Source organism: Pan paniscus, chromosome 21 (genome assembly GCF_029289425.2).
Source record: "Pan paniscus chromosome 21, NHGRI_mPanPan1-v2.0_pri, whole genome shotgun sequence".
Lineage (NCBI taxonomy): Eukaryota > Metazoa > Chordata > Mammalia > Primates > Hominidae > Pan > Pan paniscus.
This window is the reverse complement of record NC_073270.2, coordinates 40,660,884-40,688,862: the sequence shown is the minus strand read 5'-3', so window position 1 is coordinate 40,688,862 and position 27,979 is coordinate 40,660,884. Positions and strand designations below refer to the sequence as shown.

The following is a 27,979-nucleotide window of genomic DNA, read 5'->3' as shown; positions in this document are numbered from 1 at the left end:
ACTAGTCGTCGTCAGCTCTGACGCTCTATGAGCTATGCATACCCGTAGCTCCCCGCCGACCCCGATGGTCCCCTCCCCTCCTTCCCAAGGTCCATCCGCCAGGGTGCAGCCGACGCACTCCTAACGCCAAGGCCGCCCTCTCATCGACCGCCCCTTCCTGGCCTCGACTCAGCGCCAAAGGTATGGGTCTCTGCCCCGCCTGCTCTTTAAGCCTAGCCCGGGCGGTCAGCGCAAGCGCACTGGGTCGCATCGAGGCCCCGCCCCCTGAGCCTGGGTAGCGGCGCGAGGGCCGGGAGAACCGTTCGCGGAGGAAAGGCGAACTAGTAGGTTGGGGCGGCCACGGCGGCCGGCATGGGTCACGTTTCCTCGGGAGGAACGATGTGAGGGAGGGGTCTGGCAAGAGATTGGAACTCCGGAGGCCGGGAGATCTTGTGGCTGAAACCCTTCGTATGCGCGGGGCAACTAGTGAGGGGGTTGGGCTGGCGCGCACTGATCCCAGACTTTCCGGATCTTCTGCCTTTAGATCGGGCCGGTGTCGGGGCATGCAGGCCAGTGACACTGGAGCCAGTTAGAACTACAACGGGGAGCGATTAGGGCCAAACTTTGTCCAGGGTGGAAGCGAGCGGGCCCGTGAAGTGGGGCCAGCCTGGGCAGCCGACCGTGTCGTTGCCTCGGGGCCTTTCCAGGCACTGGCCTAAGTCCTGGCGATAAAGTCCGACCGATTTCCTTGTGGGCGTCTTGAGGCTTTCGGTGATCTGGCCCGTCTGTCATTCATTCTTCATTCATTCATGTGATGAATGAATACAGTACTAAGCGCGGCTAATTACTAGGTAGAGAAGTGATCAAGACAAACACTGTTCCTACGGTACAGGGAAAAGTGATGGGCTGTAGAATGTAGAAGCCCGGGGCGGAGAACAGGGACAGCTTCCGGAACGAAATCGCGAGCCCTGATCAGGAGTGGTGGGGAGAGTTCCAAAGAGAAGACAGCACGTGCCAAGTCCTGGAAGGGGGACAGAGGCCGACATATCCTGGTCACTGAAGACACCTGACTCTGAATCTGTTTCACGCCCAGGGAAGAGATGACAGTGGACGGGGCTAGGCTACAAACTCTGGAAATGGAGATAAATAAAGGAATTCAAAGTACTATATACTTAGGCAGCAAAATCCATAGGATTTGGGGAGAGTGAGATGTAGGAAACAAGTACTCAAGGCTTGGGTACCTGGGTGGGGTTCATCAGAGGAGAAGCAGATTTGTGGGAGACAACAACAAATTCTATTCTGGTTGTATGGAGACTCGCAGGAAAAAATTGGATATTCTAGTTTGAAGGTAGGAAAGTATTGCTGTGAAGATGTAGATTTGGATGTCATCAGCAAAACATAAATAAAACCAAGGGAGGGTTGAGGCTGTAGAATGAGAAAAACAAAGGGCCCACTTAGCACCTTCATCTGATTTCTTTTCTTTTCTTTCTTTCTTTCTTTTTTTTTTTTTTTTGACAGAGCTTTGCTCTTGTTGCCCAGGCTGGAGTGCAATGGCACGATCTCGGCTCACTACAACCTCCACCTCCTGGGTTCAAGCTATTCTTCTGCCTCAGCCTCCCAAGTAGCTCGGATTACAGGCATGCGCCACCAGGCCCGGCTAATTTTGTATTTTTAGTAGTGATGGGGTTTCTCCATGTTGGTGAGGCTGGTCTCGAACTCCCGACCTCGGGTGATCTGCCTGCCTCGGCCTCACAAAGTGCTGGGATTACAGGTGTGAGCCACCACACCTGGCCCATGGTGATTATTTTTATGTCTTATCCTCCTCCATATCCCCAGTACCTAGTCAAGGGAGTGGCATTAAATGCAAATCAGTGTTTGCCAACTAAATAAAAGCCCAACAGCAAACAGATGTTGGAATTCCAGAGTTGTGGAACGATGGGGGCTCATGGAGGGTTTCACTACTCTAATGTCAAAGTAATGGGTTCTTGTCCTGGCTCTGCCACTAGGCTTCTGTGTGACCTCTGACAAGTCTCCTACCTATAAAGAGAGTACAGCCAAAAAATGGTCTCATGTATAGAGCTTCAAACACTGCTGATAAATTTCACACTGATTTTTCTCTTTTAATCCACACAGCAATCTTACTTGAAAGGGAAGTCGGCTGGGCGTGGTGGCTCACGCCTGTAATCCCAGCACTTTGGGAGGCCGAGAGTGGGGGATCACGAGATCACGAGATCGAGACCATCCTGGCTAACACGGTGAAACCCCGTCTCTACTAAAAATACAAAAAACTAGCCGGGCATGGTGGCAGGTGCCTGTAGTCCCAGCTACATGGCGTGAACCCAGGAGGCGGAGCTTGCAGTGAGCCGAGATCGTGCGGCTGCACTCCAGCCTGGGCGACAGAGCCAGACTCCGTCAAAAAAAAAAAAAAAAGAAAGAAAGAAAGAGGGAGGGAGAGAGAGAGAAAAAGAAGGAAGGAAGGAAGGAAAGAAGGAGGGAAGGGAAGGGAAAGGGGAAGGGAAAGGGAAAAGGAAGGAAGGAAAGAAGGGAAAGGGAAAGGGAGAAGTCGTATTATTATGGACTCAAACCCGGGTCTGTCTGTCTGTCTGACTTGAACCTTGTTCTTTACTATGATTGCCCTCATCTATGTCTCACTCAACAGGGATATTATCAGGACCCTCTTGAGATCACATGCGCATTCTTTCAAAGCATTGTGCTGAGGCTGGCAGACTTTCATAATTGGCCTGGCACTAGCTCTGTCATGGGGACAGGGGGACAGAGCTGAATGTGATGGAGGTTTCCTATTATTCTCTAACTCCCTTCCTGGGTACCACTGAGTTGGGCAGCCATGTTCTGTTAAATGGCAACAGGGCAGAACAAAATTAGTGACTGTGTTTCCAGATTTTTACCCAGATCTTAAACTCCTGAGGCCTGCTGAAAAATGAATGAGTATCAGGGTGTGAGTTTGTACACCTCTGTATGTCTCTGGGCAACCAATCAGACAACTTCTCCTATTACATTGGACACTTGGGTTTCAGCAATTTCCATCTTGCTAATGTGATTTCTCAAAAATATTTTCTGTCTTTTGGTGCTTTGATGATAAATGTCCACATATGGAATGTAGTCATTTCCTGCTACTAAGATTCCTTCTGGTTTGTATAAGGGAGGAGTTCACCTTATTCGCATTTCATGGTATTCCACAAAGAGCTCCCTCCCCCTTCCCATGTAATTTATTTGAGATCTGCTGACATGAGTTGTTGGAGCTTGAAGGGAATTAATAATGTACTGCAGTGACTCCTATCCCAGGAAAACTTGTTAAAAATACAAAGCCTCAGCTGGGCGTGATGGCTCATGCCTGTAATCCCAGTACTTTGGGAGGTCGAGGCGTGTGGATCACAAGGTCAGAAGATCAAGATCATCCTGGCTAACACGGTGAAACCCCGTCTCTACTAAAATACAAAAAATTAGCCAGGCGTGGTGGTGTGTGCCTGTAATCCCAGCTACTCAGGGAGGCTGAGGCAGGAGAATTACTTGAACCCAGGAGGCGGAGGTTGCAGTGAGCCAAGATCGAGCCACTGAACTCCAGCCTAGGCGACTGAGTGAGACTCCATATCAAAAAAAAAATACAAAGCCTCAACCCCTCCTTCCCATCAGGCCTCTTGAATCAGAGTCTCTGGGATGGGGCCCAGGAATCTGTATTCTTTCCCAGCTCCCCAGAATGTTCAGCCAGGTTTGGAAACTGATCTATCCGATTCTTCTTGTTTCACAGTTAGGGAATCTGTAGCTCTGGGAAGGGAAGGAACTTGCCCCAGTCACATCTGATATTAGTGCTTCTTTCTCCAATGAAGAGCCTTTAGGCTGGGAGTCCAGAGACATGGGTTCAAGTCCAGGCTATACCAGTCATCACCTCGGGCAAGTCATTTCACCTCTCCAAGCCTCTGCTTCCTTACTGTGAGAATAATGCCATTGTGTTGGGAATCAAAAGAGAGCGTGGCAATGGAAATGCTTTGTCAAGCTTTCTATTTTGTGCACATGGAAGTTGTTAAGAGCTAGAACCAGCCAGTGTTCACTCCTGTATACCACGCTGTTCCCTTCCAACAGAGGTCAGGGTCCTGCTGTGTTGGGGGTGGCCGCCAGCCAGTTTCGGTGGTTGCTGGGCTTCAGGCCATCTGTTACCAACTCTCTTCTCTCCATCTTTTGCAGGTGTTGGGATGGCCACCAACTGGGGGAGCCTCTTGCAGGATAAACAGCAGCTAGAGGAGCTGGCACGGCAGGCCGTGGACCGGGCCCTGGCTGAGGGAGTATTGCTGAGGACCTCACAGGAGCCCACTTCCTCGGAGGTAAGCCCCTAGCTCCTCCCCACAGCATTCACCATGGCCCACTGTCTGGCCCCGGCCAGGCTGAGGGTCACTCCTTTGCATCAGGGACCATATCTCTTTTGCCTTATTTTTTCCAGTAACTAAAATTGATCTCTAGAAGTAGAAAGTAAAAAAGCAGTGTCCTGGAGTAATCAAATTTAAATATGGGGTTTGAAGTGTGACTTAGGCAAATTACTTAACCGCTCTCAGCTGCAGTTTCTTCAGGTGTAAAAATGGGATAATAATAGGACCTACCTCACTGGTTTGGTAAGAGAATTACAGGGTGATTCATGTGAAGCACTTTGCCCAGTGAGCTATTACTGAAAACCCCATAATCACTCTACCTTCTCTGTAACTGGTTTGTGATATATTCTTTCAAGCCTTTCTCTGTGCATTTATATACATTGATATGTATATATAGAAATATGTCTTTTTTAAAAAACAAATTGTATCATATATATTATTCTATGATATGTTTTTGGTTTTTTATTTGTCTGTCTTAGAACTTTCTAATGCCTTCTATTAGGGTCATCTTCATTCTGAGGCATAGTATTCCAGATGTGGGTGTATCACAGTTTAGCTTCCCTCTACTCATGTCTATTTAGGTGATTTCTCATTATTTTATGACCATAAATAGCATTATAGGGAACATCCATGCATATGTCTGTTGGGGCACCTATGTGAGTGTTTCTCCAGGTTCAATACGTAAAAGTAGAACTGCTGAGTCCAAACCACACCTTTTTAAAACCTCATCCTTAGGGAAGAAAAATAAATAAATAAATAAATAAATAAAAAGCTTTTTTAATTTGGTGACTAGGTAAGACATTTTCATGGTTCAAATTCAAATGGTACAAGAGTTTACCCTAATGCAGCTTGTGTTTTGGTTTCTTGTTGATCCTTTCAGATGGCTTATTCATAACAAGTAACTAATAACAAGTAAATATATTCCTTGGGGCCTCGCTCTGTTGCCCAGGCTGGAGTGTAGTGGCACAATCTCGGCTCACTGCAACCTCTGCCTCCTGGGTTCAAGCAATTCTCCCACCTCAGCCTCCCAAGTAGCTGGGACTACAGGCATGTGCCACCACGCCTGGCTAATTTTTTTTTTTTTTTTGGTAGGGACAGGGTTTCACCATGTTGTCCAGGCTGGTCTCAAACTCCTGACTTCAAGTGATCCACTGGCCTCTGCCCCCCAAAATTGCTGGGATTACAGGTGTGAACCACCGTGCCCAGCCTCCTTTTGCCCACTTTTTTTTCTTTAACTTAACAGTACACCTTAAGACCATATTAGTGACTAAAGAGCTGCCAACATCTTTTCTTTTTTTAGCCAGACCCATTCTTTTTTGTCTCTGTGTGCCCAGAACCTAATACAGGCCTGATGGAGTCCACACTCAGTAATTGTTTGCTAAGGCCCAAGTAAATGACAATGTCTGTCACCTAAGGCAGGCTGATGGTATGGAATAGAATTGCTTGGGCTGTGAACCTAGATTTTCTGAATTACTTGTATGAATCTAAAATGAAGCATTTTCTCTTCCACGCTTTTGTTTCTTCTGTTAATCAATAGGTACCATGTGAAGATCCAACACTTGGTCTTTCTGGGAGGTTATGGAGCCTAGAAAAGGCGCAATCCACAATGAGATTTCTAATCCAGAAAAAAAGTCAGAAAATGTATGTGTGTGTGTATGTGTGTGTGTGTGTGTGTGAGAGAGAGAGAGAATGATTTTACTCCAAATCTTTACCAAATGCCTGCTCTATGCCGGGCCATTGTAGGCACTGAGGACAGAGAGGTGAGTCAGCCAGAGCCCTAGCCTCTGGGCCTCCTGGCCGAGTTAGAGAATATACCACAAAACAAAATTAAATAACGTCAGCTCTATGAGGAAACACAGGCAGTCTGCTACACAAAGTTAACTATCATTTATTGAGTATTTAGTATGTGCCAGGCATTATTCTAAACACTTTGGAATCACTGACTCCTCACCACAACAGAGATAAGGAAACCGAAGCCCAGAGAGGCTAAGTAACCTACCTGAGGTTATTTAAATGGTAAAATAATTGGCAGAGCCAGGATGTGAACCCAAGGAATTTGGCTCCTGAGTCCATGCTCTGAACATCCATGCTTTTTTTCCTCTCCCAAGATACTATATAGGACAACTGGAAGAAAGAGTAGTTCATTATGATTAGATGATTGAGATGGGGGGTGGTATTTGAACTAGACCTTAAAAGACAAATAGGGAAAAGGAACAGCATAGCAAGGACCCAAAAGTAGGAAGAGGCAAAAAAAAAAAAAAAATGTTCAAGAGAATGCAGCTGAAATGCAGGGCGCGTAAGTGGATATAGTGGGAAAGAAGGCAGGCCAGCGTCAGACAGCCGCGGGGCCTTAGCTACTGGGTGGAGGAGGAGTATGAACTTTATCCTGTAGATCAGAGCTGCAAACTAGCCATATCTAGGCTGAGTATTTGGCTCCTGCAGTGTTTGGGGAGTTAATTTGTTTTTTACAATAAGTAATACATTCAAATACATTTGAACAGGGCGCAAAATTCAAAAGGGTATTCAGTACAGAGTTAGTCCCCTTCCTCCAGCCACTGTTTCCCTGACCAGGGGCAAGCATTGTTAACAGTTTTTTTCACCAGAGTATTTTTAAAAAGTCAGAGCCAACATTTAAAAAAAAAAATCATGAAATTAAAACAAAAAATCTAGCAACCCAACTTGTCTTGAAAAATTATATCATCTGGCAACTCTGGCCTACTTTCCTGCATGGCAACAATTGGCTAGAGCAGAGTTCTGGCTGCTCCCTTTAGAGAAGATGCAAGTACTTCTTTTTGCCACAATTCCTATCACTCCCTGTTGCTTCCTGGCTACAAAGCAGAATTTTGTCATGCACATGCTGTAGTTTTTTTTAAATAGTAGAAAAATGTTTCTTTTTTTTTTTTTTTTTTTGAGACAGAGTCTCACTCTGTCGCCAGGCTGGAGTGCAGTGGCATGATCTCAGCTCACTGCAACCTCTGCCTCCTGGGTTCAAGCGATTCTCCTGCCTCAGCCTCCAGAGCAGCTGGGACTACAGGTGTGTGCCACCACGCCCAGCTAATTTTTGTATTTTTAGTAGAGTTGGGGTTTCACCATGTTGGCCAGGATGGTCTCAATCTCTTGATCTTGTGATCTGCCCGCCTCGGCCTCCCAAAGTGCTGGGATTACAGGCATGAGCCACCGTGCCCGGCCAGTAATGTTATTTTATGTTAATGTCTCTATCAAAAGTGAGAAGACTGTGTGTTTCAGCCTTTAGCCTGTAGATAGCAGAGAACAGCTATAAACTATTGATCCTAAATTCAGGAGGGCATAATGAGCCCTGGGACAGAGGCAGAGGGATGTCTTAGCAGAAAAACTCTGAGTTTTTGAGGCCAAGATGAGACTTGTTGGGGGCAGCAGAGCTCTATGTGTTCAAGCCAAGGAAATGCTCCTGTAGTCATCACATAGCTACTCAGGGTATTAGGTCACCCCTTATGTAATCTGCAGTCATTCCCATTCTAACTCATAAAGGCTTCAGACTGAATAAACCTTATTCTCACAAATAGCCTTCCTCAGTTTTATCTTAGATGCTGAGGCCAGGGCGGTGGTACACACCTGCACTCTCAGCTACTGGGGAGGCTGAGACAGGAGGATTGCTTGAGCCCAGGAATTTGAGGCTATAGTGCACTATGATGGCACCTATGAATAGCCACTGTATTCCAGTCTGGGCAACATAGTAAGACCCCATTCCAAAAAAAAAAAAAAAGATGCTGAGAAGGGTAATTTAGAAATTATCTACCAAAATTTAAAATAGATTTACCTGAATTACTTGATATTTTTACTTTTAGAAATTTAGAATGTATGGACTTTCTCATATACAAAAATATCTAGAATGTATATTCTAGGATACCCATTGAAACATTAATGGTAATAGGAAAATAAAGAAACCACCTATATACTAGATTCAATAAATTATGGTATATCCTAAGAGTAGAATACTATACAGCAATTAAAAATAATGAAAATGCTCTATTTGAACATATAAGGAAATATTTAAAAAGCACAATGTAGTATAGTTTGCTGTGGGGGTGAAAAAAAGAGAAAATATATGTGTGTACATATATATCAATACAAAGATGACTGGAAGGATGTGTGAGACACTAGTCTGTCATTTGCCTCTGGGGAGGAGAACTGGGTGGCTGGGGCCCAGTCTTTTCCCCAGGAGACTGGAATGAGAGTGAGACATACTTCTCACTATATATTCTTATGTCTCTTTTGAATTTTGTATCATGTATTTGTATTACCTGTTTAAAAAAAATAATATTTTGGCTGGGCATGGTGGCTCATGCCTGTAATCCCAACACTTTGGGAGGCTGAGGCAGGCAGATCACTTGAGGCCAGGTGTTTGAGACCAGCCTGGACAACACAGTGAAACCCCATCTCTACTAAAAATACAAAAATTACCTGGGTGTGGTGGCACACACCTGTAGTCTCAGCTACTTGGGAGGCTGAGGCAGGAGAATTGCTTGAACCCAGGAGATGGAGGTTGCAGTGAGCCGAGATTGTACCACTGCACTCCAGCCTGGGCAACAGAGTGAGACTCTACCTCAAAAAGAAAAAAAAAAAACAGTACTTTAAAAATAAATATCTAGATACCAAGTTCTAACACCATAAACTTATACCACCATAATGACAAACTGATATTAACTCAAAGGTTAAACTCAGGAATGCTTTATAATACAAGTCACAGGATTTTCTTTTCATCTCTTACCCAAGTTCTAGTTCAGTTGTTGGCAGGGATCTCAGAATGCACTTTTCCCTCTAGATCAGTGTCCTTGATGGTATTTGGGTTTCTCGTCTATGATAAAGTCCAAAGAATGCGGAATGCAGCTGAACTCTAGGCCTGTTAACCTGAGTCACCATCACTAACATTGGTGGAAAAAACACTCCTGGCTTCTACTAAGGGAACCAGAGTTCACTTGTCCTACCCAGTAACCAAATCAAAATCAAAAGGCAAGGAGACTGGAGTGTGAGCTCCTGATGCATGGAAGGGCCTGGGCTTGAACATCAACCAGCAAGGAGCAGGCTTCCATGTATGTATGTGTGTGTTGTGTTTAGTAACCATCCTGGTTCAAATCCCAGCACCCCATTACTAGCTGAATATAATTTTAGATCTGTTAACTGTTCTGGTTCAAATCCCAGCACCAGTTCCTAGCTGAATATAATTTTGGATCTGTTAACCTCTCTTTCTCAGGTCCCTTCTCTGTTAAGTGTGGATAATAATAGTATCTTCCTCACAGGGCTGAATGATGAATCTATGTAAAGTATTTAAAATAGTACCTTGCACATAGTAAGTGCTCAATAACTTGTGGGTTTCTTTTTGTTATTTGCTTTTTGCTTTTTTGCTTCTCTGTCTTCAATACGTAGAGATAAACTATCACAGAATCTGGAAGCTCTCTGGGTTCCACTCTCCCTCTTCCACTCTCCCAAGGTAACCACTAATCTACAGTTGGTGTGTCCTCAGTAAATGTAGGCCAGACTTTCTATGGGATTCCATTTGCAGGAAGACAACCCGTTCACAGGTGCCCTACCCCTGTCCCATTCTCTCTTCTTGATCACAGGTGGTGAGCTATGCCCCATTCACGCTCTTCCCCTCACTGGTCCCCAGTGCCCTGCTGGAGCAAGCCTATGCTGTGCAGATGGACTTCAACCTGCTAGTGGATGCTGTCAGCCAGAACGCTGCCTTCCTGGAGCAAACTCTTTCCAGGTAGGGGACAGTGAAGCATGGGGGGGCCAGGAGCTGCCAGAGCCAAGGAACTGGAAGATTGCAGAGCCGTGAGGTGTTACTGTGTCAGCTGACTTGGTGGGATAGAGGAAAGGTACCTCCAAAGAACAAAAAGTCATAGGAGTCAGGAAAGCTGGCTTCTAATCCTGGCTCGACCAGTTATTTATATGGCCTCAAGCCACTCCCTTTCCTTCTCTGGGCCTAAGGTTTCTTCATCTGAAAAATGAAGAGACTGGCTTAAATCCAAGATCCCTTTTATTGTTGACATTCTGTAATCCGTGACACCCTACTTTGAAGACTGATATTTCCATTTGGAATTAGGGGAAGTCAGCCTGGTTTTGGAGGAAAACAGAGGTAGGGAAGGTTATTGGGTTAAAGTCAGATTTTCTACTTCTCCTAAGCAGTGACACTTTCTTGTCACCTCAGGCCTCTCATCTTTGGATGGGATGGGGTACAGACTGGGCCACACTCAGGGCATGAGGAAGCAACCTCTGAAATGGTTCAGCCCATCCGCCCTTCTCTGTCTCTTTCCCTTGATCTTTTTTTTTTTTTTTCCTTCAGATTCTGGGGCAATTTCTTAAAATTTCTTTATTTATTTTAGAATTAAATATATATAGGCTGGGCGCGGTGGCTCAGGCCTGTAATCCCAGCACTTTGGGAGGCCGAGGTGGGTGGATCACTTAAGGTCAGGAGTTTGAGACCAGCCTGGCCAACATGGTGAAACCCCGTCTCTACTAAAAATATAAAAAAATTAGCTGGGTGTGGTGGCGGGTGCCTATAATCCCAGCTACTTGGGAGGCTGAGGCAGGAGAATCGCTTGAACCCAGGAGGCAGAGGCTGCAGTGAGCCAAGATCACGGCACTGTACTCCAGCCTGGGCGACAGAGCGAGACTCCATCTCAAAAAAAAAGAAATAATAATACATATATATATGTATATATATTCATTGTAGAATTAAATATCTAGAAATATTATGTATTTACATATACATGCTAGATGTGTATATACTGTACAGGTTGAGCATCCCTAATCCAAAAATCCAAAAGCTGAAATGCTCCAAAATTCAAAACTTGTTGAACACCACATGACTCTACCAGTGGAAAACGCCACGCCTGATGTCATGTGACAGGTACAGTCAAAACACAGTCAAAAGTTTGTTTCATGCACAAAATTAATTAAAATATTGTATAAAATAATCTTCAGGCTATGAGTATAAGGTGTATATGAAACAAATGAATTTTGTGTTTAGACTTGAGTCCCATCCCCAAGATGTCTCATTACGTATATGCAAATCTTCCAAAATCCGAAAGACTTCTGGTCCCAAGCATTTCGGATAAGGGATATCCAACCTGTAATTGCATGTCTTTGATTAATTTTTCAACAGAAATTAGACTGTTGTTAGAGACAAAATCTTTTAAAAATGTGTGGGTGAATATGAGAAGGGGTCATAATGGTAAGAAGCTTGGAAACCATTGACTTGTAGCCAAAAACCCAATGAGTCATGAATGTATGAATCTGCCCACCACCTTGCCCCTGAGCTGTTTCTTGGAATGGGCCCAGCTTTGTACCTGCAATCCTGGATTGTGGGAAACATGAGCAGCCTGGCTTATGAACCCTAATGATGCAATTATGAAGGAGACTTGCAGCTCATCTTTGCAACCCCTGCCTTCTCTGTTCCTCTCTCCTCTCATACACATATAAACCCTAGTTCCTAAGGGAGAAGAGCCCCCTACAAAACATGAAGGGGAGCACCTCTTCAGAAAAAGGAAAGTGTATCTCAACTTCCTTGGAGGCTGAAGCCCAGCTGGGACTCTCCTCCTAACCAAGGGCTGGCATGAGAGAGCTCACCCTTGGGAGAGAGCTGGCTGAGGAGCAGAGGAACTTCAGGGCAGGCCTGGGCTACTTGGCTTCCCCCCACTGGTCTGCTGTGACGTTTCTGTAACAAGGTGATTCAGGCTTGAGCAGGTGTGCAGAATCCACCCTGAATCTCAAAGGGCAGTAAGTGTGATGTTAATTACCCGTGGATTCCTTCTTACTGTGGCCCTTGTTGAGACTTCAGAAAACCATACTGGATAGGCCCCTAACACATGTCACATGTCATGGCAGTACACTGAGCTGCGACGATGAGCCTGCATAGACACAGCCATTACCTTCATGAGGTTTATAGTCAAACAGGAGAGATGACACTAATCATCACACAAAGAAAATGTAAAATTGCAACTGCAGTCAGTGCTGTAAAGGAGTGGTTCTTAGTTCTATGAGAACACATAGCAGGGGGATCTGACTCAGATAGGGAAGGCTTCCCTGAGGAAATCACATCATATGAGGACTAGTTGAAGAAGAAACAAACAAACAAAAAAAACCCAGGATATTTAGCTTGGGTCAGAAAAATCTTATTGGTGCACAGGGCATAACTGCTGTCTTCTAATCTCCAAGGGCTGCCGTGGAGGAGGAGGAGAAGACTCACCCTGGGAGGTCGCAGAGGGTAGGAAAAGCTATGGAGAGTTAGTATTAGGTCAACCAGAAGGCTTGCCAACCATCAGAGCTATTCAAGTAGAATAGATACATCATGTCATTTTCTAGCTCTTCTTTGGAGCAGTATGTTCAATTCTTTGAATGTAATATCTTACTGGCTTTTTACCACAACTCTATGATATAAATATAATTATATTCTCCATTTTAAAGATCAGCAAACTGAGACACAGAGGTGAAATGATTCCCTGAGGTTGCCTACTAGTGAGTGGTAGAGCTAGGATTTGAACCCAGGTCTAGAGTTGGATTCTTAGCCACTGTTCTCTACCACATTGGGGCGGACATTCAAGTTTTGGCCAGTAGACTCACAGAGGATTCAGGAGTCAATGACTGAGGATGGGACTCCTTGAAATTTTAGGTCCAATTAAGCCTGCAAAATGTTCTCTGTTTCTTCCTCCAGCACCATCAAACAGGATGACTTTACTGCTCGTCTCTTTGACATCCACAAGCAAGTCCTAAAAGAGGGCATTGCCCAGGTAACCATTCCCAGCCCTACTCCATTCTGTAACCTGTCCCTCCCATCTCTCTTTGTTTTCTGTTTTGCTAGAAGAATTTGGTCCAGGCCCTCAGCTCATGGGAATCTGCCTCTCACTGGTCCTCACTGGGTTTATCCCAGTGACCAATTCTAGGATGACAAGAAGAATGATTCCACTGGGCTTGGGAGTGTTTGCTCGTACCTCTAATCTCTGTGTAGAGTTCATGGTACCTGTGTGCTCTGTGGCTAGGTCCTCAGAGTCAGTCCCTGGGCAGGTACTGTCAGCCTTCAGTTTTCCCCACAGACCGTGTTCCTGGGCCTGAATCGCTCAGACTACATGTTCCAGCGCAGCGCAGATGGCTCCCCAGCCCTGAAACAGATCGAAATCAACACCATCTCTGCCAGCTTTGGGGGCCTGGCCTCCCGGACCCCAGCTGTGCACCGGTGGGTCCCCTGGGCAGCCCCCGGCATACCTGTGGGGTGACATGCTGATGGGTGTACAGTCACTGGCTAGGCCAGGGAACTCCAGCTATGATTGTGCTTTCCTGGGCCCTGGGTCACATGTTGCCCCTGGCCACCCCGACAGCAGTTTCCACTTGTAATGAGATCCTTGGTATGTCAGGGAGAAAAGGGACCTCATAGCTCATCTAGTCCTGTCCCTCCATTGTACAGGCAGAGGGAACAATATCTTGAGAGCCCCAGAGAGAGGAATGGAGGGACTTCTGTCTGGGGACTGGGCCTGGTAGCATCCATTTCTAGCCAGCAGTGATGCTCCAGGTTGCAATGATTTTAGATGGTCTGCAGCAGGATTCCAGACAGCACCTGGAGGCCCAGAGTAAGGGGCTCCAGCTCACTGGGACACTAGAGTAGGTTGGGGTGGGGACAGAGGCTCTCAGGTCTCCTCTAGGCATATACACCAGGGGCCAAGGTTAGGGCAGCCCAGCATATTCCAACCTGAAGTGGATCTTCCAGGAATGTGATGGGAGGATGCTTTTTAGTGCTCAGCTGATTCTCAGAGTCATGTTGCTGTATATATGAGGTCATGGGCAGAGGGGTCTTCCAGGTCCATCCAATTACTGAACAGCCATCTCTCTTCCAACAGACATGTTCTCAGTGTCCTGAGTAAGACCAAAGAAGCTGGCAAGATCCTCTCTAATAATCCCAGCAAGGGACTGGCCCTGGGAATTGCCAAAGCCTGGGAGCTCTACGGCTCACCCAAGTAAGGGTGTGAAAAGGTAGCAGGAGGATCCTGCTTTAGTTTCAGCATTCATGGGTTTAGCAACTTCTTTTCTTGCCGGCCATCATTAGAGAATAAGGGGATTTTTCTAGGAATAGAAACTTATACCTTTACATGCCAAAATTATTTTAAGGTTTCCTTCTTAAATAACAGATGCTGACTATGATTTAACTTTTTCTTATTGACTGGAGGTCGTCATTATGACTGTCAACAATTGCAGCTTGCTGTAATACAGTAGTGCTACCTAGGGTTAGAGAGGCACGCAAGGCTGTTTGCCTGCGCTAATAGCTCTGACTCCTAGGCTTTAAGTTCTTAGTCATTTCCCTTTTTTTTTTTTTTTTGAGACAGAGTCTCACTCTGTCGCCCAGGCTGGAGTGCAGTGGTACAATCTTGGCTTACTTCAACCTCCACCTCCCGGGTTCAAGCAATTCTTCTGCCTCAGCCTCCTGAGTAGCTGGGATTTCAGGCGCATGCTGCCACACCTGGCTAATTTTTGTATTTTTAGTAGAGACGGGGTTTCACCATGTTGGTCATGCTGGTCTCGAACTCCTGACCTCGTGATCCGCCCACCTTGGCCTCCCAAAGTGCTGGGATTACAGGCATGAGCCACTGCGCCCGGGCTCTCATTCATTTTCTTCATAGTTTTCTTGTCTGTTTCCCAATTCTTAGCTCTTACTTTTGACTGCTGTTGGTATGCTTGAATTTGGAATCCTCCACCCCCCATGCCCATGCCTCCCTTCTGATTTGCTGTGGTTTGGGAAAACAAATGATCCAGATTGTTATGATTGGGTCTGAAGAGTGTGAGGGCCTCTTGGATGAGTAAATGCAAAAATGCAAAGTAAATGCAAAGCTTGACTACGGAATTTTATGGTATCCTTTTTAACTGCTTAGAGGCATTTTTTGCTTTCTTCCTATTTCTCAAGTGAAGATGTTAGGTAAGTGATTTTCAGATCATCGAGGGGCCGCTATACTAACAGTTATTGCAATGTTAATATAGCATTAATAGTCCTTAATGTACACTTACTAGTGCTACACCTTGTGCTAAGCTCTGTACATACAGGATCTCATTGAATTCTCATAATAAGCTCTCTGAGGTCAATACTGTTCAACTCCCTCATTTTACAGATGAGGAAACTGAGGTTCTGAGAACCGAAGTGAATTGTTAAGGCTAAGTGATGAGTTGGTGGCAGATCCCAAAGTCTACCTCCCTCTAAAACCTCCACTCTTAATCATGCTCTTACCTCCAAGGGAGCCTCTCTGTCCTTGCTAAGCCTCACTAAGCCCAAAGAAACCTCAGACTGTAAGCATTTAGAAGTCATCAGACAAATATTCTTTCAAGTATATTGGCTAGGTTGTATTTTAAGAGAGTGAAGCCAGGGGATGGGTCAGCTGGGGAACTGCTGACAGACAAATGCTGCAGAGGGTTTTGCCTGCCAGCCTGTCAGTAACGTGGACAGAAAATACTTGTGTGTCCAGAATTAGGCACTGGTAGGTAGGAGTTATGTGGCACCTGAGCCAGAACTGGCTTCCCCCATTGTGAGAGTGAGATAGGTTCTTCTGCTGACATAGCACATGACCTTGGCAAGTTAGTTCTTTTCTTCTCTGAGCTTCAGTTTCCTCATTTGTAAAATAGGAGTAATAATAATACCTAAAGGGGTGTTAGTGAGAATTAAAAGAGATCATGGATCTGAAAAATGTTTTTAAAAATCTGTGTGGATCATTATGTGGTACTTTCAATAATAATAATAGGCCGGGTGCGGTGGCTCACACCTCTAATCCCAGCACTTTGGGAGACCGAGGTGGGTGGATCATCAGAGGTCAGGAGTTCAAGGCCAGCCTGGCCAACATGATGAAACCTTGTCTCTACTAAAAAATACAAAAATTAGCCAGGCATGGTGGCAGGCACCTGTAGTCCCAGCCACTTGGGATGCTGAGGCAGGAGAATCACTTGAACCCGGGAGGTGGAAGTTGCAGTGAGCCAAGATCACCCCACTGCACTCCAGCCTGGGCGACAGAGCGAGACTCCGTCTCAAAAAAAAAAAAAAAACCCACATAATAATAATAATAATAATAATAATAGCTATCATTTGACAAGCATTAGTTTTAATTCATACAACAGCAAACTGAGGCTAAGAGAGTTTGAATAACTTGCCCAAAGTTACACAACCGGTAAGTATAGAATTCATCTGCCTCTAAAGCCTATGTTCTCTCTACTTCCCTATTCTGCCTTTAAGAGATATGGTTCCACAGTATTGACTGAAAAACTGCATTGGTAGAGCAGATTAATTTTCGTCAATTATCTCATGATTTTTAAAATTTCTTAAAAATGGAAGCCTGCAAAATGACTTACAATTTCAATTTAGACAAACTCTCAAAGCATAGGGCCTGTGGTTAGAATGAGTAGAATAAGAAAAGGGGACTACTGGTGATAAAAGTTTGGGAACTGTGATCTTTTTAACACCATTTTTTTTTTTTTTTTTGAGACAGAGTTTCGTTTTTGTTGCCCAGGCTGGAGTGCAATGGCACGATCTCGGCTCACTGCATCCTCCACCTTCCAGGTTCAAGGGATTTTCCTGCCTTAGCCTCCCAAGTAACTGGGATTACAGGCGCCCACCACCACGCCTGGCTAATTTTGTATTTTTAGTAGAAACGGGGTTTCTCCATGTTGGTCAGGCTGGTCTCAAACTCCCGACCTCAGGCAATCCGCCCGCCTCGGCCTCTTAAAGTGCTGGGACTATAGGCGTGAGCTACCATGCCCGGCCATAACACTCTTATTTTATAGATGGGAAAACCAGGGCCCAAGGAACGAAATTGTCTTACCCAAGTCAATTACCAAGACACACTACAAGTCACTGGCAGAGCCTGGACTACCTACCACTCAGGGGTCCTCACCCCCAGCCCGCATGCTTCCTTAGCTGACAACTTTCCTACTAGGAAACAGACTGCTGAGAACTGCTCAGAACTGAAGGCAGGAGAGGTCAAATATGTTTTCTGAGCCCAGCTCTGATTGTTTAGCAGTTGGCGGGCTGACTTAATTAGCTGGGGCGTGCAGTTCCTCTTTAACCTCCAGCTGCCAGCCTTCCTCCTCCGCCTCTTTTTGGAGGTGGGCCAGCCTGGGCCAACTGCCTCCCTCCCACACACACCCTCACCCATGAGCGGGACAGTTTAGGCTGCAAAGTGAAGAGCAAAGCCATTGGCCCTTAGGACTCTCTCAGGGCAAGATGACTTGTGAGAGCACCACTTTTAGTTTGTCTCTCAGGCACCCAACTCAAAGCCAAGACTCAGCTTAACATCACATCTGACCTCATGAGATTTCAGGCAAACCAGGAGAGGGGACTTACTAAGACCTATATTTTAGCTAAGCAGAAAGGAGTCAGGCAAACAGAGTTTAGACTAAGAGGTTCAGCCAAGGTCAGGAGAAGCAGAGATAGACAAGAGAGGCTAAGCAGAGGAGGTCAGGGAATACACACTTAGAATCCTAAGCCAAAGCCTAGGGTTCCATGGGTCTCAGGAAGAAGCCACAGACACAAAGCAGTACAGTCACAGCAAAAATGGAGTTTGGAGGCTGAGCGTGGTGGCTCACACCTGTAATGCTAACACTTTGGGAGGCCGAGGCGGGCAGATCACCTGAGGTCAGGAGTTCGAGCCCAGCCTGGCCAACATGGTGAAACCCCATCTCTACTCAAACTACAAAAATTAGCCAGGGGTGGTGGTGCACACCTGAAATCCCAGCTACCCGGGAGGCTGAAGCAGGAGAATCGCTGGAACCCGGGAGGTGGAGGTTGCAGTGAGCCTAGATTGTGCCACTGCACTCCAGCCTGGGCAACAGGGGGAGCCTCCGTCTCAAAAAGATAAATAAAATAAAATGTAAAAGAAAAAAATGCGGTTTGGTACTGCTGAGCATTAGCCCTAGGAATCTCTTAGGGGACTGGACCTATCTTTGACAACGGAAATATGTTAGCTGGCAGCCAAACAGATAGTTCCCTGGCATAAGCTTTTCCCTGAGTCCTCAAGCCCCTGCCTCTTTAAGAAATACATGAATAATCAGAGAGGAAGAAGCCACATGAGCCCTAGTGATCTCATTAATACTATGAGATCAAACGTGGCCCTGTGTACATTATAGGAATCTTGGGAGGGCCCAGGAGATAATGTCGTTGTTTGTAGTTGGCCCTGTGGGTTTCTGTAGGGTTCCATCTTGTGTAAGAACCACATTCCTTTATTGTATCCTTTACAATCTAGTAATAGAGCCATTAGCCCCGGACCCCCTGCATTGTTCTTTTACAAAATGTTCCTCAATACTCCCACTTGTTTATTCTTCCAGAAAGATTTTTAGAATTATGTTAAGTTCTAAGAAAAAGTCCTCTTGGGTTTTTGAGATGGTTTTAAATCTAAATTTTAATTTGCACAGAAATTCATCAACCCATGACATCATTACAATATTTCATCTGCCCACTGGAGAAGGGTCAGAGGCATCTTCATTTTTGAAGTTTTCTATTTTCAGGAAATCATATGTGATAGCATCAGGTGTCTATGCCTGAGGTAATCTCAAGGTCCCTGAGAGAGGGAACATCTGTTCTTTCAGGGAAGCGGTGTTCTTATTCTTATTCCAGGAGGTGGGGCGGTGCGGGGGTTGAGGGGAGAAACAAAAGAAGAACAAGTTCTATAGTAGCCTCGGGCCACCTGTGCTCTTTTCCCAGTGCTCTGGTGCTACTGATTGCTCAAGAGAAGGAAAGAAACATATTTGACCAGCGTGCCATAGAGAATGAGCTACTGGCCAGGTAAGTAAAGGAAGGGGGACTTCTAGGTGTGGCTCCAGGATTAGGGGTGGGGAACTCAGAACATAGCATCCATTCCCTCTGGCTCTTGCCCATTTTTCCCAGGAACATCCATGTGATCCGACGAACATTTGAAGATATCTCTGAAAAGGGGTCTCTGGACCAAGACCGAAGGCTGTTTGTGTAAGCATTCCCAAGAATCCAGTGGAAGGCTGGTTTATGAAACTCATCCTGCCACCCTCTTCCCCAAAATGATTCTTTCTTCTGGGAGATGTGATGGCTTGCTTCCTTCTCTCATAATTCCTGAAATATCTCATCCTCCCAGGAAATTTTGGAGAAAGCCAGCCACGCTGTGCTTCTATCAGAGCTGTTGACATTCTGGATCAGGGTCTCCTTAGAGATCATCTTAGTTTTCATATGCCCTAAGTTCCCAAAAGTTGTCTTGCCTCTCCTAGTAAGGTGAGGTCAGGCCTGAGAAGCTGAGCTGGGCAGTCAGGGAGGAAGAGGAGCAGCTGGCTCATTCTGTGATTGGTCTGGATGCCACTGTCTGAGCTCGAGCCTGGATTTGTGTTCCAAGCCAAGCCTTATCCTTTTCTCTAGGGGCCACCACCAGGTAGATTTGGTGCTACATATTTGGGTAGCATTGCAGCACATATATTTAGACCTAGACCTTTGTGATTGTTAAAATTAAAACTGTCCATGGAATTTCACAATACCACTCACTGTTTTTCAAAATGTGCTTTTATCATAACTAAACAAAGTAGTTAATTTACTTTTCAGATAAACTAGACAATATCAAATAGGTCAAAGAAAAGGAAAAGACATTTAAAAAGCCTGTGTCTTAATCAGACTCATCATTTTACATGTTTGCATTTTCACCTTCACCCCTGCCATTAAAAATTTTTTCAGTCTGGTTTCAGCTGCTTTAAGCAGTGGAAATATAAAGTGTGTTTTACTACACATGGCAGTATGATTCTGCTGCTCGGTAATTTCGAGCCAACATTTGTATGCATTTACCAAATTTGATTCTAGTGACCTTCTTGTTCCTTCTGGCCTTCTTAGAATGACTCTAAATCTGGCATATTCTAAAGTATTCTGTATGGCACACCTCCCTGTTTTCAGTGGAAGCCCTGGTAGTGTGGATATCTACTTTCACTGGTTCCAGTGAACCCCTGACCAGGCTCCCACTGTGGGCTGAATTTTGAAAAAGCCAAATTCATCTTGATGCACCCTGAAATAGATTGAACCACTGAACAAATCAGTTATAATTTAACACAGCAGCCTTCTCCATCCTGTGTTCCAGGGATGGCCAGGAAATTGCTGTGGTTTACTTCCGGGATGGCTACATGCCTCGTCAGTACAGTCTACAGGTTGGTATTTTCTGTGAGACCATTCTTTGCCTCCTGGGACCCACAAGAGCTCCACAGAGACCCAATTCAGGCTTATAACAACCTGGGTTTTCCAAGTCCTCACTTCACTTCTTTCTCAGGGAGCTTGCTGCTAGAACCTCCTATCCTCCCTCAAGCCTTTTGCTGCCTATCACTCTACACAGTCTTCTAGAATTTGAATCCTCAGGAATCCACAGAGCTTCAGCCATTTACACTGTTTCCAGAGATGTGCTGGCAAATGTTTAACAACAATCAGCTCTCACTGGTTGATATAAGCCAGTTCCAGCATACTGCTGACCATTTTTTTCCTGCCAACTCTTACCTTTCCTTTATCTGAATCAGAAAGTTTTATCATCTCCTCATTCATGTTAATGACAGTTATATCACCTCATTTTGCTATCCTACCATGTAGTTTCATTAGTTTCCACATCCATTATTTCATTTAACCCTCACAACCACTCGGTGAGGCATATAATTATCCCCATTATACAGATGGAGAAACTAACGTTTAGAGAGATGGAGAGGCTTCTCTAAGGCCCTACAGGAAGTTCCCAGGTTTTCTGACTTTCAGGCCGATGGTATTCCCATTCTTCTCCTCTGCTCCTAACATCCACATCATGGAGAGGCTAAGAAGCTCTGCTCTCAGCTGGGAGATGATAAAGGAGGAAATAAGTTTAGAAATACCATGGGCAGTGAGCTGGAGGTCATGAGCTTGACTGCCTCTGTGATGATGGGCAAGTTCCTGACCCTTTCTAGGTCTGTTTCTATGAGCTGGGGGAGCTACACTAGAAAACTGAGGGGGCTCCTTCTAGGTCTGTAATTCATCTAGGACTCCCCCCGAGGGTTGAGCGCCATATGAGGAGGCTCTACAGAGGTGGTATCTCGATAGAACATCCTTTTCTTTAGATAGGTGGTTAGCAGTGGTGGCAACTTGCTGACTACAGGAGAGATAAACTGTCTATTAGAAAAATAGGTCTAGGCCGGGCACGGTGGTTCACGCCTATAATCCCAGCACTTTGGGAGGCCAAGGCAGGTGGATTACCTGAGGTCAGGAGTTCAAGACCAGCCTGGCCAACATGGTGAAACCCCGTCTCTACTAAAAATACAAAAATTAGCCGGGCGTGGTGGCATACCCCTGTAATCCCAGCTACTCAGGACGCTGAGGCAGGAGAATTGCTTGAGCCCGGGAGGCAGAGGTTGCAGTAAGTTGAGATCGTGCCACTGCACTCCAGCCTGGCTGACAGAGCGAGACTCTGTCTCAAAAAAAAAAAAAAGAAAGAAAGAAATGGGTCTAGATTTCAAAACACGACAAAGAAAACTTAGAAGAGTTTGAGATAACAAGGAAGGAAAGTAGTGTTTAAAGAGGTAGACTTTTTTTTTTTTTTTTTGAGACAGAGTTTTGCTCTTGTTGACCAGGCTGGAGTACAGTGTTGCGATCTCGGCTCACTGCAACCTTTGACTTCCAGTTTCAAGCGATTCTCCTGCCTCGGCCTGCTGAGTAGCTGGGATTACAGGCACCTGCCACCACGCCCAGCTAATTTTTGTATTTTTAATAGAGACAGGGTTTCACCATGTTGGCCAGGCTGGTCTCGAACTCCTGACCTTACGATCCACCCACCTTGGCCTCCCAAAGTGCTGGGATTACAGGTGTTAGCCACCACACCTGGCCAAGAGGTAGACATTTTTAGGGAACTGAGCAGCTCAGAGCAGGTTTAGACATGGAGAGAGATCTAGAAGGCTTAGTGACTTACTAGATGACCCTGGGCAAGTCCTTGCTTATCTTTGGTTTTGCTTTCCTGCTTCTACCATAATGGGGTATTTCTCTGGGTTTATTTCTGATGTTCTGGTCACGTGTGATTCTGCGTGGAATGCCAGACTAGTAGTTGGGTTCCTGGGGTTACTGATGAAGATCAGGTCAAGGTGCTACAGGTGGACCAGTAGTATCAAAGGAAGGACAGCATTGGGTGGGGGTCACAGGAGAGACCTGATCCTGCTGTGTGCAGTTTGCAGTGGTCTGGAGCCAAGGACAGACTGTCTCCCCATTGCATGAGAATGGGAACCAGAGTTGGGAGGCATGATCCCCTGCTGTTTCCTTGCCTTTTATACCCTCAGTCTTGTGGTAATAAACCATTCATCCTGTGATCATCCACTTGAGACCTTTGTTCATATTATTCTCTTAGCCTGAGTATCCCTTCCCTATTGAGTCTCACTTGTCAGGCTCTACCTGTCCTTCAGAACCCCACTCAAATTTCAACTTATTCAGCAACAACGACAAATATTTATTGAGCAACTACAAAGTGCCAGGAACTGTGTTAGACACTGGAGATACAACAGAAAATGAGGAAAATGATAAGAGCCCTGTGCTATGGAGCTCACAGTCTGGTCAGAGAAATGGGCATCAGAAAGTAAACAAAAATATGGCCATTTACTGTGGCTCGTACCTGTAATCCCAGCACTTTGGGAGGCCTAGGTAGGTGGATTGCATGAGCTCAGGAGTTCAAGACCAGCCTGGGCAACATGGCAAAACCCCATCTCTACAAATAATACAAAAATTAGCTGGGTGTGGTGGTGTGCACCTGTAGTCCCAGCTACTTGGGAGGCTGAGGAGGGAGGATCTCTTGAGCCCAGGAGGTGGAAGTTGCAGTGAGCCAAGATTGCGCTGTTGCACTCCAGTCTGGGTGACAGAGCAAGACCCCCGTCTCAAAAGAAAAAAAAAGTAAACAAAAATGGGAAAAAAAAATTGGGATTTGTGTGTGTATGTTTGTGTGCGTGTGCGTGTATGTGTGCATGTGTGTGTTTTAGTCTCACGTAACTGCTTTCAATGAAACAACTGGGTAAAAAGAGAATTATGGGAAATCCACATTAAATAGAGTGGACAGGGAAGCCTTCTCTGAAAAGGTGACATTGAGCTGAGATGTAAGGATGGTAAGGATCCAGCTATGCATGGGAAAAGCCGAAAGGAAGGGGGTTTCAGGTTGAGGGAAAAGCAGTGCAGGCCCTGAGGAGGGAAAGAGCTTTGTGATTTGAGGAATGACAGGCCTGTGTGGGTAGAATGGCAGAGACTAGGAGTCAGGGATGGTACAAGGTTGAAAAAGTAGACAGGAGCCAGCTCCTGAAGGATCTTGAAGGCCATGGTAGGGAGTATGGAGCACAGTGGGAAGCTGAGCACATAGACAAATGTTCTACCCTTACACCTTCTATTGTTTCCCACAGATTGGGGGATTCTTGCCTTTGCAGGGGCTCACAGTCTGGCACAATGATACATAACTACAACATATCACACCTGGCTCACAAGGATGTTAGAATGATCCTGGGTGATAATGAGGGTGAAGATACAAATCATGATACCTGGCACCTAATGGATGGATGTTCAGTAAACGTCAGCTGAAGTAAAATAAAGTCGAATTCCTTTTGTCTTCTTCCCTCTGCAGAATTGGGAAGCACGTCTACTGCTGGAGAGGTCACGTGCTGCCAAGTGCCCAGACATTGCCACCCAGCTGGCTGGGACTAAGAAGGTGCAGCAGGAGCTAAGCAGGCCGGGCATGCTGGAGATGTTGCTCCCTGGCCAGCCTGAGGCTGTGGCCCGCCTCCGTGCCACCTTTGCTGGCCTCTACTCACTGGATGTGGTACGTGGGCAGCCTGTTTCTCCTACCACAGGCCTCCTAGGTGGCAGAGACCTAGAGCCCAATGTGTTGGGGAGGGTGGAGCTGGCATTGTGACAAGGGGAAGGTGGAGCTGGCAAGGTTGGTGATGCTCTGGAGAACCCCTAGAACTCTGAGCAGAAGGGCAGCCTCATAATGAAAGGATGGGGGCTGGAATCCATTGTAAGCTCCCTCAGCAAAGGTAGAGATGAGGATGGCAACCAGAGGGAAGGGACTAAGGCAGGTGGCAAGAATTGAGAAGTGTATCAGGCTGCCTGCTGCAGAGCCCTGAGCTATTGCTAAAGAAAGGCCTGTTCTCATTGCATCGGCTGCTGCAGGGGGTTTGTTGGGAGTGTCATCCAGATAGTAGCATCCTGCCTGAAGGAATTTGTGGCTGTTCTCCCTCCTGCTCTTCCTCTGATGCTGCTCTGCATAACCAGCTGGACCTAAGCTTCTTGCCTCTTTAGCCTTTAAACTTTTGATAACTGCTTTCTGCCTCCTGCCAGGGTGAAGAAGGGGACCAGGCCATCGCCGAGGCCCTTGCTGCCCCTAGCCGGTTTGTGCTAAAGCCCCAGAGAGAGGGTGGAGGTAGGTGGATCTCCCTTTGCAGGGCTCCTCAATGAGAGGGACTAGCAGGCTGTGGCCAGTGCTCATTGGCACTTACTCTGGGCACAGTCCCGGGCATGGGGGAAACTATTGGAACTGACACAGGCCACATGTTGGACAGTGTCCCCTAAGACCCTGTGACCAAGTCCGGGAGCACAGGGGAATCTGATTAACCAGCATTGAAGGGTTTGGACAAGTTTTACCTGAGGTGCCTATGGGTAGATTGTTGGGAAGTAGAGTAGGGTCATATTAGGAGACTGGAGAGAATACATGTCTGTTTTCCTTTCTAGTTTGAAACTCCTTGAGGTCAGGGGTCATGTCTGCCTCTCCAGAGGAGAGGATTTTTTTAATCTTTGTCTTAAGAGGTGGGTAGGAATTTCCCAGGTGGAAAGGAGGAAGAGTGTTCCATACAAAAGGGACAACCTCAAGCCAAGGCACCGGGCCATGGAAGTGTGAGATGTTTGGAGGTTAATGAGAAACTGGTGAGGCTGGAGGGGGAGCTGGGAGGGGACAGGGATTTAGGCTGGAAAAATGGTTTGCATCCCGATTATAAAGGGCCTCGAATATATACTGAGAAATTGGATTTTATCTTAAGGGCAGTGGGAAGCCATTAGGGAGTTTTAAGCCAGGAAGGGACACATTGATCCAGGACTCAAGTGGTTAGCAGTGGTGGGAACTTGCAAAACTTAGAGTTTCTGCATTGTAGAAGATGTCCTGGAATGAGGGGAGACACTGGAAGCAGAAGGACCGTGGAAGAGGCTGATACAGTTGTTCAGAAGAGCAACGTAGAGGCCTGGGCTAGGGCTATGACTATGGGGCCAACTGGAGAGACATGTCCTAGATAGTGAGAGGGTAGTGGAAGGGAGGAGTTAAATATGACTCAGGGGTACCTTTTGCCTGATTGGGAGTAGGAAGGTCCAGGAGGGGCAGGTTCAGGCAGAAGTAATAAGTTCTGCTTGGACAAGTTGAGTTTGTTTGGGGGCCAGTCATGTGATGTCTAAGCAGGGAGCCTGCATTAAATATTTGGAAGTTAACAATTTTTTTTTTTTTTTTTTTTTGAGACAGAGTCTCGCTCTGTCACCAGGCTGGAGTGCAGTGGCATGATCTTGGCTCACTGCAACCACCGCCTCCCAGGTTCAAGCGATTCTCCTGCCTCAGCCTCCTGAGTAGCTGGGACTACAGGTGTGCACCACCACACCCAGCTAATTTTTCTATTTTTAGTAGAGATGGGGTTTCATCATATTGAGCAGGATGGTCTCAATCTCTTGACCTCATGATCTGCCTGCCTCGGCCTCCCAAAGTGCTGGGATTACAGGCGTGAGCTACCATGCCCGGCCGGAAGTTAACAATTTTTAGGGTATAGATGGAGACTCAGGAATAGGAGAGATCTCCTTGGGAAAATGTACATGGGGGAGAGAGCAAGCGTGGAGGACCAATTCCCCTGGGACCCCAGCATTTAAGAGAAGGAGCCAGCAATGGAGCTTGAGAAGGAACAGCTGTAGGTAGGAGGAGAACCAGGGCAGAACAGTGTAGTGGAAGATGTGTTCACTGCATGAGTAAGGGCTCTCCTGTCAAAGTGAGCTTCCCTCCTGGGGAGCCAGATATGCCCTGGCTTCACTGAGCGGGTGCCAGGAACTGAGGCTGCTGACTTGCCCATGTGGCCCCAAAAGTGAGGGCATGGGATGGAGGAGGTAGGCAGAGGGTCCAGGGTGACTGGCCAGTTTCATTGCAGGTAACAACCTATATGGGGAGGAAATGGTACAGGCCCTGAAACAGCTGAAGGACAGTGAGGAGAGGGCCTCCTACATCCTGATGGAGAAGATCGAACCTGAGCCTTTTGAGAATTGCCTGCTACGGCCTGGCAGCCCTGCCCGAGTGGTCCAGTGCATTTCAGAGCTGGGCATCTTTGGGGTCTATGTCAGGTGAGCCAATCAGGAGAAGCTCTTTCCACTACCTGCTTGCAAGAGTGCCAGCCAAGTGAGCCTAGAGGGGAACACTGGAAAGAGTCAGGAATCCTGGGCTTCGGTGCCAGCTCTGCCAATCACTAGCTTTATTACCTGTTTCTTTATCTATTAAATGAGGCCAAGGACCCAAGACCTGCCCACCTCACCAGGGTATCAGATGAAGCCCTGATGAGAAGTCCTTTGCAACCGTGAAGGAAACTCCAAATAGCACCAAGAGGACTCAGAACACATGGTTTGACAACCTAGGACTAGAAGGAGACTCCAGAGAGGCATAGAGACTCTAAAATCCTAGCACTTTCTTGGTATAGACAGTTACCCAGGTACTGCTCAGCTGGGTCCAGGGAAGGTCCTGGGTTTGGGGCTGAGTCCAGGTGATGTGTGTCCCCTGCCTCCATTTCTATAGGCAGGAAAAGACACTCGTGATGAACAAGCACGTGGGGCATCTACTTCGAACCAAAGCCATCGAGCATGCAGATGGCGGTGTGGCAGCGGGAGTGGCAGTCCTGGACAACCCATACCCTGTGTGAGGGCACAACCAGGCCACGGGACCTTCTGTCCTCTGTATTTGTCATTCCTCTCCTAGCCCTCCTGAGGGGTATCCTCCTAAAGACCTGCAAAGTTTTTATGGAAGGGTAAATACTGGTACCTTCCCCCAGCTTTCCATCTGAGGACCAGAAAAGTTGTGTCTCCCTTAGATGAGATCTAGACGCCCCCAAATCCTTGAGATGTGGGTATAGCTCAGGGTAAGCTGCTCTGAGGTAAAGGTCCATGAACCCTGCCCCACTCCTGTCAGCCCCTCATCAGCCTTTTCAGCAGGTTCCAGTGCCTGACTTGGGATAGGACTGAGTGGTAGGAGGAGGGGGAGTGGAGGGGCATAGCCTTTCCCTAATTCTGCCTTAAATAAAACTGCATTGCTGATTCAGTGATGATTCCTTACTTCGTGCATAGAGGGGAGGTGGGAGCTGTAATCTACGTTAGCCCACTTAAGATGTATTAGAGCAGGGAAGTGACTGGTCTGTAATCAGGGTCCCCCTAGACCAGTCTCTACAGGTGGAACCCTGAAGTTTCAATCCTTAGCCACCCACTAATGCTCTTACTGGATCACAGGGAGGAATGAGAGTCCCTGGCAGGAGCCCAGGAGGGAAGGCAACCAAGATGGGACATACATAACAGTTGTGAACTGGCTTCAGTCAGTTTCCTGCTTAGCTCAGGGGCTTGTCAAAGGCCCTGTCAGTGAAGCCTC

General features: G+C 46.5%; 2 protein-coding genes across 5 annotated transcripts in view; one reads left to right on the top strand and one right to left on the bottom strand.

Annotated features, from left to right (window-relative positions):
• Window positions 1–173, bottom strand: part of MYH7B (myosin heavy chain 7B) — a 46,688-nt gene extending 46,515 nt beyond the window's left edge. For both annotated transcript variants that reach the window (XM_034947562.2, XM_008957218.5), the window contains exon 1: window positions 43–173. The gene's annotated coding sequence lies outside the window, so the exon portion shown is untranslated. The remainder of the gene's footprint in view (window positions 1–42) is intronic.
• On the top strand, window positions 50–27,658 carry GSS (glutathione synthetase). 3 transcript variants are annotated; one of them, XM_008957219.5, is made up of 13 exons: window positions 50–180; window positions 4,180–4,316; window positions 9,956–10,101; window positions 13,051–13,126; window positions 13,430–13,569; window positions 14,228–14,344; window positions 19,060–19,140; window positions 19,243–19,320; window positions 20,441–20,507; window positions 23,957–24,151; window positions 24,673–24,754; window positions 26,505–26,694; window positions 27,140–27,658. In XM_008957219.5, exons 2-13 carry the CDS (start codon window positions 4,188–4,190, stop codon window positions 27,261–27,263), a joined length of 1,425 nt encoding a protein of 474 aa, XP_008955467.1. In that variant the 5' UTR covers window positions 50–180; window positions 4,180–4,187; the 3' UTR covers window positions 27,264–27,658. The 3 variants fall into 3 exon arrangements, with proteins under 3 accessions (XP_008955467.1, XP_003831883.1, XP_014198514.1); XM_003831835.3 differs by lacking the exon at window positions 50–180 and adding an exon at window positions 197–323; XM_014343028.3 differs by lacking the exon at window positions 50–180 and adding an exon at window positions 313–447.
• The last annotated feature ends 321 nt before the right edge of the window (window positions 27,659–27,979 follow it).

Coding starts and splice junctions, on each gene's coding strand:
- GSS (XM_008957219.5), top strand. CDS start 4,188: ATGGCCACCAACTGGGGGAGCCTCTTGCAGGATAAACAGCAGCTAGAG. Junction 13,570..14,227: donor CGGACCCCAGCTGTGCACCG/GTGGGTCCCCTG, acceptor CTCTTCCAACAG/ACATGTTCTCAGTGTCCTGA. Junction 19,321..20,440: donor CAAGACCGAAGGCTGTTTGT/GTAAGCATTCCC, acceptor CCTGTGTTCCAG/GGATGGCCAGGAAATTGCTG.